Source organism: Ochotona curzoniae, unplaced genomic scaffold (assembly GCF_017591425.1).
Source record: "Ochotona curzoniae isolate NIBS_2020 unplaced genomic scaffold, NIBS_Ocur_1.0 scaffold_1037, whole genome shotgun sequence".
Classification (NCBI taxonomy): Eukaryota; Metazoa; Chordata; class Mammalia; order Lagomorpha; family Ochotonidae; genus Ochotona; species Ochotona curzoniae.
The window spans coordinates 31,013,474-31,026,603 of record NW_024467083.1 but is presented as its reverse complement, the minus strand read 5'-3'; the positions used below and the strand labels follow the sequence as shown (position 1 = coordinate 31,026,603).

At 45.7% G+C, this 13,130-nt stretch overlaps 1 protein-coding gene across 1 annotated transcript; it reads left to right on the top strand.

Moving 5' to 3' along the window:
* Positions 1-1,229: 1,229 nt before the first annotated feature.
* Positions 1,230-4,259, top strand: TCHHL1 (trichohyalin like 1). Its single transcript, XM_040999069.1, has 2 exons — positions 1,230-1,367; positions 1,782-4,259. Exons 1-2 carry the CDS (start codon positions 1,230-1,232, stop codon positions 4,257-4,259), a joined length of 2,616 nt encoding a protein of 871 aa, XP_040855003.1.
* The last annotated feature ends 8,871 nt before the right edge of the window (positions 4,260-13,130 follow it).

Sequence of the window (13,130 nt, the reverse complement as noted above, 5' to 3'; positions counted from 1 at the left end):
TTCTGAAGTCTCTGCCAGCCCTGTGATTTGTTGAGCAGCAATATAATTGTGTCCTGAGGTTAAAAGAAAAGGCAACACTGCCCTGTCATTCCCTCAAAAGTATAACAAGCAAAGTCAGTAAATGGAAAAGGATCCCCCTTGCCCTGCCTTCAGATGGGTCTGCTGCCAAGGCTTCACTGAAGCTTCCTCAAGAAAAAAGGAAAGCAAAGATGTGCTGACAGCTGAGGAGGAGGGGAGGCTGGGTCTGGTGGTGAGCAGTCAGGTCGTTAGGCCCGCAGGGTATCTCCTCCTTCACTGTGCAATTAGGAGCTCAATAAAAGGTCCCAGCACACACTGTGGGCACACAGCCTGCTGCCCACACTGCACTCGCTCTCACTCGGGAACGAGGTAAGTCTCACAGCCTGTGTGCTTGGGCATCCTTATTCTCGGCTGCCGCTTTGCTTCTGTGAGCGCTGGTGTGAGGATTTCAGAGGAAACATGCTCTAAACCAACCTCTCTTTGTGGAGTTAAACTGGGAGCTCAAGCCACACTTTCCTTGCTTATGGAAACTCTTGGGTCATTTTATTTTTTAGAAAACTTCTAAGCTGTTTGGATAATATAGGCATGAATACTGCTCAGAGTGAAGACACAGAACTCACATCTGTATTAATGTGAAAATGTAGAGTCATTTAAATGATTGATGGCCGAGGGCAGAGGGGTACAGTTATTTTTCCGATGAGTTTACACGAAACAGTGTCTTCTTGGTTAAAATTTCTTCTATCTGCAAACACAGGAGCTGACTTTCCTGGTGTTTTGTTGTTGTTGTTGTTGCTGTTTATCTTTTGTGTAGAGATTTTACTGATCTTGAAGGCTATAGTTTCCTAAGCAGAGGAGGTTGGACAAGTCAAGGTGAGGGGAGGGCATGTGAACCATCTCAGATGAGGCTGGGAGACCGGTCCCCCTCTAGTGGTTTTTCACCCTCCCTTTTGCAGTAAGTTTTCTCTGAACACATAAATGTGGCTCTTTACCATAAAGGAGGTGAAGTGCCTCTTCAAGCGCCTGCCACGATCTAAACTAAATCACCCCTGGAGTTTAGGTGTAGTATTTCAGGATACAGACTAGAGCTCGTGGTGCAAGTGGAACCAGGGGAGGGAGAGAAAGAAGGACCACTGACTATGCCCTTCCTGAGGGATCCATCACACACAACGAACAATGTTTGTTCTTTCTCAGTCTCTCCTGAGCTTGTGAAGATGCCTGGGCTCCTAAGAGATGTGCTCTGTATAATCGAGACATTTCACAAGTATGCCAGAGAGGATGGCGACAGGGCGATGTTGACGCACGGAGAGTTGAAACAGCTCCTCCAGAGCGAGTTTGGGGACTTTCTTCAGGTGAGGTGCTCACAGAGCCTTTGAAATTCTTCCTCTCCTGCCCTTTCTCCAAACCCCAAGCTTGATGAGTGTCATTTTACGCTTGACCATCAGCACTTAGCATTTGACTTTTGCACCACATGTGCAGTGTTAGTCTCTGTGCAATTGCTTCGTTTTCTCCCTACGCCTGTAGTTCAGCCAAGTCACTGCTAAGAGGAGCTCTTGTGCATCGACTGCAACCATAAGGGCTGTAGGAGTTCCTTACTCTTAGCTCTTTGATGAGAAGTGGCACCCAGAGCCAGAGAGTGCGTGTGTTTGGGGAAATGTCACTAACTCCTGAGAAATGTGATTCTAAGAGGAAGGTTTGTGGGAGACACACAGTCGGGACACTCAATTGGCTCTGAATAGATTATTTCTCCCTGTGTTTTTTTGCAGCCACATGTCATTCATGCTGTGCAGAGAAAATTGAACCTCCTGGGTGTTGACAGCGCCAGCACCATTCATTTTGATGAATTTGTTCTGGCGATATTCAACTTGCTGAATTTCTGCTATTTTGACATACAATCTCTACTGACTTCAGAACCAAGACAGGTGCGTAAACCAGAGGAAGAGAAGCCACAGGAGGTAGATCAGCAGGTCACCACTGGAAATGGTCAGCAGACAGAAGGAACCATGCCAGCTCAAGACAAGGTTGTGACATCACCAGTTCAGCTCAGCACCAAAGAAAGGAGGGCAGCTGGACACGATCAGGAGGATGCACAGGGAGGCACCACAGTCCACAACCTGCCAAGAGAATCTTCTGAGCACAACGGTGTGAAAATTCATCACCTGGAAGCAGGTGAACAAAACCAGGAAGTGGCCCCAAAGATGCCAGCCACAAAGGACAATGGAGCCCAACTTAACACAAATAAGTCATTAGCAGGATCAGAACAGACAAGAAGGCCTATAAAGAAGGAGTTACAGAATAGGGAGTACTCCAGGGAAGGAGATAAACCAGCAAGGGAACAAAATGGCCCCGAGACAAAAGGCCAGCAGCAGGCAGAACAGGAAAGGAACTTGAAACAAGAACCAACACAGAGACAATCTGAAGACCAGGAAGTTTCTGCACACAAGGGTGCTAAGAAATACTCTGAATCGCGAGACCTACCCCTGCATGGAGCAGAGGAGCCCCGTGCAAAGCAGGCTGACCTGCCAGCTCTCCCTGCCATCAGGAAAACCTCTAGGACACAGAAGTCAGCTGACCTAGAGGTTGAGGGCAGAACCCCTGAAAAGGTCACTGATAGAACCTCCGAGAGCCAAGAGTCACGAGAACAAAAAAGTGACCATACCACACAGAAACTTCCAGTCCAAGATGTTTCTGAAACACCAGACATTAGAGCTGAAAAGAAAGAAGGGGGACATCTGAAATCCCACGGAAGAACAGGACAAAAAGAAGGCCAGAGTAAAATTCAGCCATCAGTCCTGGAGACCTCAACACAAGATGAAAAGGACCAGGAGCTCCAAGGACCTGCTGAAGAGAAAGACACTGAAAGAAGTTTTGAGACACCAGATCTAATCTCAGAAGACGGGAAGCAGAATAACTCTGAGACTGAAGGAAAACAAGCAAGGTACTCTGAGGAAGACCTGGAAGAGACACTGGTGGACAGCACAAACAGTACTGCAGCAAAGAGGACCCCAGGAGCAAGAGAAAGAACACGAGACCCAGCCCTACTTTGGCATCCATCTAGAGGAGAAAATGGTAGGATTGACAAGACTCATGATGTGTCTGCTATGGCGGATGATGGCTATGGGAACAAGGAACCTGGGTCACCAGTTACACAGGTGGAAGAGGGGTCTTCTGGAACTCCCCACAGCCCGGCCCTGGAGGAAAATGACTATAGCTCAGAGACAGGTAGACCGCCTGTGCCACGGGATTCCCAGGATTGGATGGAGCCACGGGAAGAGACTGCAAAAAGACATCACAGTAAGAACCCAGAGACTTGGCAGCAGGAATCACCAGGTGAGAACAGAGCCCAGGAGGCAGTGGAGTCATCAGTAGGAGAAGAAGGTGTGCAGTTCCCAGAAGGACAGGAACAACCAGCTAAAGGAGGATGCAAGAGGCAAGGCTCAGTGCTCAAAGATCCAGGTACAGCTGGGAAGCTTAATGGACACCCAGAAGCACAAGAAAGAGATGAAAACGGAAAGTCACTGCAGACAGACATCTCAGATATCCTAGATGCAGATTTCATCAACCGGTGTTCCCTAATGCAGCTCCCTGCAAAGGAAAACGGTAGAAGAGAACCCAAGATCCTGAGCCCAAAAACCAGAGAAGAGCAAAGGGGTGCATCAGAGACCCACAACACTCCATTAACATCCCTGGATGAGCACAACTCAGTCTCCCCCAAGACACATCTTGAAACAGAGGAATCTACAGTATTGGAAGAGGAGAATGGACATCTCCAAGAACTGGCAGAAGAAGACGATGACCAACAAAGTCCAACCAAAGAAAACTATGCTGCTGAAGTCCCAGAATTGGACCTGGAACAGAGGATGTACAGAGACCAAGAGTTCAGTTCTATGGAGAAAGGTATAGTTCACGCCAGCCCACGATACCATAATGAGCAAGAAAAGATACTGGAGCAAACAGACAGAACCCAAGAGGAGCCTCCACACCAAGTCAAGACAGCCCAGGTGTTAGACCCAGAGCTTCATACTTCAGAGGCACGAGCATTCCTCCCCAGGAAGAACTCAAACCATCCTGTCTTTATCGGCCACCGTGAGGTTTTACGACAGCACACCAAGGAGTTTCTGCCTGATGAGGATCCTGTTTATGCACAGCAGACACCAGCTCTCCAGGCCTGGGAAGAAGAGAAGGGTCACTCTGAGAAAGCGGAACCAGTACTGAAGAGAGAGGTGACCAGCACAAAGCAGTAAACGTTCATCACCAGAGAAGTTACAAGGAGCTTCACGCATCTCAGCGAGCCCCCGATTTCCTCCCTCCTGATCCCCCTCCATACTCTCTCAGATGCCGGTGCAAACTCTCAGAGGCAGATTAACAGTCTTTTACCTTTCTTTTCAAGATTTTGAGAAGAAGAAAGTTAACATATTCAGCAGGATGGGTCACACCGAAGAAACCAAACAAACATAATTGGTGCCATAATCATGTGACAAAATGAACTTCCTCCTGAACAGTTTATCTCAATTTACCTGGCTTTAAAAATGGAAAACATTCCTTCCTTAAGAGATGGACAGTTTCTTTACATTTTGGACAATTTCTTCATCGTTTCTGCTTTTTATAAAATGCAGGAGGTTATGAAACAGCAACATGATCTTCTGTTTATAAAATATGATTATTCTGCTTTTTAATATTTTTTGGAGGAATGTCAAGTTCATCCTAAAATTTTAACCCTCAAAATAAGTTTAGATATTTCTATAATTCTAAAATAATCCACTTCTAGCATCAGATTAATTCTTAACTCCTTGTGGATATCCATGTGCTGTGGAATCTGTTCTATGGATTTATTCAGCAGACTTCTATTAAACCCTACTCCATATAAAACCTTTTCATAGCTTCTGGCTCAAACAAGAAATCAGAACCAATGAATGAGAGAGAGGAAGAGGATATAGCTTATACTTGATTCCATAATAAGTTTTACAACCAATAACTCAGAGTTTTCTTAACATATATATACTAACATGGTTTACTGAGAGCATTAAATTAAAGGTGGTAATTAAATAACCTCATGATCAGTTTCTTTTGTTGGTTCGTTGTTTTTTTTTTTTTCCTGTCATTCTCTGGCTTGTGTTGGAGACATTTATCAGAAACAAAAACAATCATAGTGGGCTAAGTGTGATGGCCTAGTGCCTAAATCCTCGCCTTGCATGCACCAGAATCCCATATGGATGCCTGTTCATGTCCCAGCAGTCCCAGTTCCCATCCAGCTCCCTGCTTGTGGCCTGGGAAAGCAGCTGAGGACCGCCCAAAGCCTTGGGACCCTGCACCCGCATGGGAGACCTGGAAGAAGCTCCTGGCTTCGGATCGGCTCTGGATGTTGTAGACACTTGGGAAGTGAACCAGCGGGTGGAAAATCTTTCTCTCTTTCTCTGTTTTTCTCTGTAAATCTCCCTTTACAACAGAAAGAAAGAAATGTAAAACAAAACAAAGCAAAACAAAAAGCAATAGCAGTTATTTGTGTTTTCTCAAAAAAAAAAAATCTTAAGTAAAGGGGGATGTTCCTGGATCTTAATGATGACTTAGGTATAATCATCAAGTGATTTATGAAAACCAAAGGCAGCCTAATACCCCAGCCTCTATTTCATTCTGCCCTGGAGGTTCCATGGTCTTCCAATCCAACTTACAACCCGTTTAGAGCCTAAAATCCAAGTACGTACCCTCCTTTCCAACACATTCAGCTGTTTTCACTTTAACTTCAAACACGAATGAATAGCCTTGCCTAAAAAACATACAATTTCTGAAATGTGCAAAAGACAGGGAACAAATCACACAAAAAAAAAAAAAGAAGAAGAAGAAAATATACACTAGAGCATAAGCTAACCAGCCCTTAGGCATTGAGCATTGTGGATCCAGATCATAAAAATAACATTTACAAATAATAAATTCGCAAAAGAAGCCAGACAGATGTTCACAAACTGTGACATCTTTACTAGACTTCAAGGAAATGCAAACTCAAACCAGAGATTTTTCTTCATTTATCAAATCGTCAAGGAGTAGTGTTGGCTTGTTTCTAATAACTCCTCAGTAAGATTGAGAACATAGGGAACATGGCTGAGGGCAGTATAAATGAGTGCAATCCAGTACAATGGTCTAGAAAAATCTTTAGTTCCCTGGTATGAAGTAACTCCGGTACCGTCACCTCCTGTGTCAGTAATTGCTGCAGAAACTCCAGATTGGAGAAGGGCAGTGGTGTGCTTAGGACACTCGGGGCCAAATTAATTTCAACAACACTGGAAGAGCAGCAGCATCCCACAGTGGTACCCAGCTTGTATCCCAGCACTCCACTGCCACAGTGGTAGACAGCAGGAAACACTGAGCCTAGGCCAGGCCTTGCTGCCTGGGTTTGCTGCCCCCAGGGGGAATTGCAAGTGGATCAAAGGTTCTGTACAAGGTTGCGGCTGCTGGTTGTTGCTGGAAACCTTCAAGCTGCTCTACTGGATTCCTTCGGAAAACCCGCAGAAGGCCAGCTGTCTGGGTTCTGATCTGCCACAAAAGATGAAGATTTAAGTGACTTTAATTAACCTGTCCTATGCCCCACCCATAAGATATACACTGTATAGCAGGCTGGAGCCACCTGAGACTTCCTGGAACATGCCACTCTCAGAACTGCTGGGTTCAGGTCATTTGTGTAGGGCTGTGATTCACAGCTTACACTTTTGGTTGTACATGAAGTTCACCGCAAAGTAAGGACAAACTTGAGTCCACAAAATGAGAAAGAGGGTGGAGGTGGGAATAATTATGCTTCTTTTAGCAGGTTGCTTTCTTACCAACTACTTTAAGGCCTTTTCTAGTGTGATCTGGAATAAATTCCTTGACAATGCCGATTGCTAGGTTAGGTAAATAACCTGAAAGATGTATTAACATTGTGCAATGTGTCATGACTTTGCCAGTCATGAGGAGTGCAATCCCACTGCCTTTGATGTGAGGGCATGGATGCTGGAGGCTCTCCAGCAGGTGCCGGCAGGCGCTCCTGTTCACCAGGTCTGAACTGTGGAGTAAATACCTGTGGAAAGAATACTTTCAGCTCAGCCAAGGGAATTACCAGCTTGTCCTTAGGCATTCAAACTAACGGGAGGAAAACCTCAGCTAAAACCTACTTGTTTCATGAATTTTTTTTTATGATCTTTAGTGAGAAATCCAGGTATTTTAAGGTATTGGACATTCTAAGGATGCTCCATTATCTACCTTTTCATGTGTCTGTATGTAGTTCAGTTGGAGAGTCAGGGCAGAAGATGGGTGATATAGAACTTGTGTTTTTAATAACTACAGCTGAAAACATCCAGTAATGTCTAGTCCTTAAAAGGGACTTGCACTTTCAACAGTTTCTACAAACTACATAAAATCTGTTCTTTGTATATTCATAAAAAATGAACTACTAAAATGAAATAAATCTATAGATGTTATCATAACTAAAAATAAACATAAACTTTATGATCTAAATGAATTACATTCCAAATAAAATTATTTTATAGATATTACCCTGAGAGACACACAGCAAACCAATAATCTTCTTAGTGAATTGATAAAATACAATTGCTATTTTTAAATGGGGAACTGATGGAAGCTACCTACCAAGGACTTTAAGGTTTCTTTACACCAAATAGGATACAGTCTGGCAATTTCCTAGTTTTGTATCTTTGGCTCAATAGGCAAGTTTCAATGTGACACATGCACACTTGATGTAGAGTCTGGGTTTCTCCACTTAAAAATCCCTTTGTTGGGTGCAGGAGCTACAGATTTTCTTCATTTTCTAAGTTCTCTATAAGCAAATAAATATGATTTTAGATAATTTATTCATAATTTTAATCTAGTCTCAAATGATAATCTAAAATGCAAAAATCCTTACAAAGATGCTCATAGAGCCTGGCGCAGTAGCCTAGCTAAAATCCTTACCTTGCATGCTCCAGTATCACATATGGGTACTTGTTCATGTCTCAGCTGCTCCACTTCCCATCCAGCTCCCTGCTTGTGTCCTGGGAAAGCAATCAAGGGCAGCCCAAAGTTTTGGGCTCCTGGCTTTGGATTGGCCCAGCTCCAGACATTGCAGCTTTTTGGGGAGTGAATCATCAGATGGAGGATCTTCCTCTCTGTCTCTTCTCTCCGTATATCTGATTTTCCAATAAAAATAAATAAAGCTTAAAAAAAGTCATAAATATAGCTACCAACAGGGAAGAAGCGGGGAAGTCAAGGACTTTGGGATCTAATTTGAATTGTGGGTTGTAGATCATGTCTCTGAGAAATCAGCATATTTCTATGATTGATCTCTAAATCCTATGACAGCAAGGTTGGGAGGAGAAACCCCCAAAGAACAACACTCCCTAAAGCACTCAGTATCTACCTGGAACGCGTGCCTTCACAATGCCATTCAAGATGCCTTAGTCCTACAGACTGTTAGGGCAAGGATGAGCAAAAATGCACAATTCTTCCTCAAAATGTCAGGAGACATATATCTAACACCTGAAGAATAAAGGCAGAATGGAGTGGTGGTCAACAGCACAGGCTCGAGAGCTGGGGCAGTGACATGGCAAGCTAAGTCTCCACATGCAGTGCTGGCATCCCACATAGGCACCACTTCATGTCCCAACTGCTGAACTTCCAATCCAGCTCCCTGATAATGCACCTGGGAGAAAAGCAGAAGATGGGCCAACATGGGACTTCTTGGTCCCTGCACCCATGTGGGATACCCAGAGAAGGCTCCTGGCTCCTGGGTTTAGATCAGCCCAACTCTGGCCTTGTGGCCATCTGGGGAATAAACTAGCAGAAAGAAGATCTTTCTCCCTGTCTTCTCTGTAACTCTAAAGTCAATCTTTTAAAAATAATAACAATATTAAAAAAAAAAGAACATAGGCTCCAAGTCAGACTTTGCTCAGATTAGAATCCATCCTGGGTCTGCCTATCACTTACTCTGTATTTCTGGGCAAGCTCCTCAACCCTGCTGTGCTTTGTCATGGGTTAAAAACGCACACCATCTTAAGAGGTTCACTGACCAGTGCTGAACATAGATCACAAACCCCGTTCTAGGGATTCCTGGGCTTCAGAGGGAAGGTCAACTCACAGTCATGAGGAAGGCTGAGTGAGACCCACCCAAGGGAAGAGATTTATTCAGGGTTGCCTAAGCCCTGAGCCATGGCCTCAGGTCCATGGGCCTCCCACGCTCCCAGTCCCAGATCCTCCCAGATCTCAGACACCGGACAGAGGACGCATCAGCTTAGGACTTCATTATTTGACCGCAAGGAGGGCGTTCAGAAGTACAAAAAGCAGCATCACAAATCCACCTTTTCCTTCTGGCACTGCCCCCTCGGGACACATCACGCTGAGTCAGCAACAACACCTGGCTGCTGCTGGGATTCTGACAGACCTGTGGGACATGCCAGGTACCAAAGAGGGCCCCTGATCAAAGCCTTCAACGAGGGCAGGTGGAGACCCGTTTCCCCAAGCCGATGCTCTCACCTCGTAATTAAATCTAAGTCCCATCTCACTTGTCTGGCTGATCCACACACAGGCCAAGGCACCCTCACCATCAGTCATTGCTCACTCGGCTTACTCATAGGGTACAAGAAGTCTACGGCTCCACTAATCAGAAGAAACGCCTCTCACAGTCTCATAGCTATTAGAAGACTGCCTCTGCCGCTCCATGTCATCCTACCACTTGCCCCTCTGATTTTAGGGTGACATTGTACCCCCAAGAGCAGCCCTGTTCTCACTAAAGGCAATGTCCTCCACATCCCTGCTGGAGGAACTGTGTGTAGGGGCAATTGTGTGTGGGACATAGACCTCATGACTACTCAAATGACCTAAATTCTACTCTTGGCTCAAGTGAACTTTCCAGAAAGCCATATAGCAGGATCACATTCAACCACACTTCAGAATGGTCTTCACTGTGTTTTTCTATTAAAATCACATTCCCAGGCAGGCTGGCATGCTGCCAGAGACAAGACCAGAGGCCCACACCTGTTTAAGGAGCAGGGTTTGGGGATGCGTGAGATTGGGGAGAATCCACAAGCCGGGCTACTTGCACTTGCAGGTAACAGAGAGGGTTGAGCCTGGGTTGTTTGGAGGGGCAAGACTGGAAGTCATGGCTGGGTCTCCCAGTGCACCCACTCGTGTGGTAGAGCAGCACTGAGCTAGGCAGTATCACTCACCACCCATTGGCACACACGAAAGCTAAGGCTAGAAGGCAGAGCTAGGTCACAGTACCCACCAATGACTATTGGGGCAGATGGTAGGTTTGGTGGGGCTGTGCCATGACACCAACGAGCATGCAAGAGAATCAGGTCTGGGGAAGCTTATGTAAAAAACTTGTGGGTTCACCCTTGTGGGGCTGCAGTACCCTCCTGGTTTGTGTGACAGCTGGGAGTGGCAGCAAACCAGGTCAGACACAACCACAGAACTAACCAACATTCGTGGGGACTAGGTTGGGAGCAAGCTGGGTTAGCCCAGCTGTAGCAACCACTGGCATATCCAAGAATTAGGTCCAGGGGTAGATGGCCCAGGCTGTAGCATCCACCAGTACACACAAAAGTTGGGACCAGGGGGTAGACTATGCTGAGCAGGGACTGACACCCACTGGCACCTACAAGATCTAGGTCTGGAAGAGGTCCTGATAGGGAAACTTGGGGAAGGAACTCCTTATTAGGCCAAAGTCCTGCTGGTGAGCACAAAAGTCAGGGCTGGAGGTAGGCTAGGTCAGGCAAGGCTGTACCACTCCTCAGCATGTGTATGGGATGGTTCAGAAAGCAGGCTAGACACAGCCGGACCAAGCCATAGCACCCACTGGCACATGCAGGAGCCAGGACAGAGTATAGACTGTGCCAAGCTAGGCAACTGCATCTGCCTGTGCACATGAGAACCAGAGATGGGGACAGGCAAGAAAGAACTAGGCTACAGCTTCCTCCAAAGAGACTTGGGACTCTGGGTTGAGCTGGGCCATAGGCTATAGCATCCAATGGCAAATGCTGAGACTGGGGACAGGCCATGCTAGTCTGGGTCAGACACAACGGCCTCCATGGAAATGAGGACGGAGCATCTTCTCTATCTTCTTCAGGATACACTTTCGGAAAAGCAGAGCATGAGGAGATGCCAGGATGTTGCCACAGCAGGGCCTGTGGCAGATGAAGGCACAGCAGAGGGGCTCTCCCGTCAGCGGAGTGTCAGTTCTGAAATGACAGTCTAAGTACACATTAAACCCTCTGCATCAAGTTCAAAGCCAAAAACATTTATGAAATTCAGAAGAATTCATAATTGGTTTCCGTTGGGTGGAGTGCAGTGGTTTTGACATAAGGCATCTGGATCTCTTCCTAGCCATGTTGCCAACTCTACCTGCCGTCCAGCTATTTCTCTCAAAAAGTTTTTAGTCTATTATTTCCTGAGCCCCTGCAGGTGATTCTGCTCCAAGCTTTGGAACAGGATGAGAGCGGTGGAGTCAGCAGTGGCTTATGGTCTCAAGAAGCAAGGAATCTGATCTGGCCAGGATGGGAAGACTTGGCCACACAGGAAAGGCAGAGACTCGGTACCTCATCCACCTGGCTTCCTCTGATTCTAAAAGGCAAAAGAAAAGACTTGGAAGAATTCCAAACCGATAGCAATTCCTCCTACTAAGAAGACAGAAAAATAATCAGGCATGAGAGCCACAGTCAAAGAAATCTCAGGTTTCATCTGTAATGGTTCAATTTTTCAGGATCAGTAATCTGTATATAAATACAAATTATCTGGCCATCTCTAATTACATCATTATGTTTGAATCATGGAGAACAACCTATCCCATACTGGTTTGGGTCTTATTTAAAATCCTCAGCAATCATAGTTTAACAAATAGGTCCTGATGCATAAGGAAAGTCATTTAAAGGCCACCATTCTTTGGCTGTGGAATGTATTATATTCTTCCAAGTAAGACATGGGGCTCCTCCGCCCCCAACACCACACATTTTCTGATCATGAAAAAGTTGGCTGTGCTGAGCAAGAACTCCTGTGGCAGTTCATTTGGCTGCATTTCTTTCTTTTTCTTTCTTTCTTCCTTTCTTTCTTTCTTTTTCTTTCTTTCTTTCTTTCTTTCTTTCTTTCTTTCTTTCTTTCTTTCTTTCTTTCTCTTTCTTTCTCTTTCTTTCCTTCCTTCCTTCCTTCCTTCCTTTCTTTCTTTCTTTCTTTCTTTCTTTCTTTCTTTCTTTCTTTCTTTCTCTCTTTCTTTCTTTCTTTCTTTCTTTCTTTTTATTGCAAAGTCAGATACACAAAGAGCAGCGTGATAGCGCAGTGGTTAAAGGCCTTGCCTTGAATGCACCAAGATCCCATATGGGCACTGGTTCTAATCCTGGTAGCCCCACTTCCCATCCAGCTCCCTGCTTGTGGCCTGGGAAAGCAGTCGAGGACGGCCCAAAGCCTTGGGACCCTGCCCCCACATGGGAGACCTGGAAAGAAGTTTCTGGCTCCTGGCTTCAGATTGGTGCAGCATCGGCCATTGCGGCCACTTGGGGAGTGAATCATCAGAAGGAAGAGCTGTTTCTTTTTTTTTTAAATATTTATTTTATTTTTATTACAAAGTCAGATATACAGAGAAGAGAAGAACAGAGAGGAAGAGCATCAGCCCCAAGTGGCCACAATGGTCAGAACTGAACCAATCCGGAAACAGGAATCTGGGCTTCTCCTGGGTCTCCCACAGCAGGTGCAAAGTCCTAAGGCTTTCGGCCATCTTCATCTACTTTCCCAGGCCATAAGCAGGGAGCTAGTTGGGAAGCAGGGCCACCGGGATTACAGCCGGCACCCATATGGGATCCAGTATGTTCAAGGCAAGGATTTTAGCTGCTAGGCTTCTGTGCTGGGCCCTGCACCCCTTTCTGAGTGTAAATGTGAGGGGAGGGGTCCCATAGTCCTGTAACTCTTGGCCCATATGTGTTTAGAAAAGTTCCATTTAGAAGCCACAAGTGCTTCTTGCTGAGGTCATGCTGAGAAGCAAAACAACTAGCACTCGCATAGCTGTTACATTGCTTGAATTACACCCTGCTGCTGTCCCCTTGAGCGACACAGTGTCCTTAGCACACGTCCAGGACCACCTGATCTGAGTAGGGCCGCTCAGATTT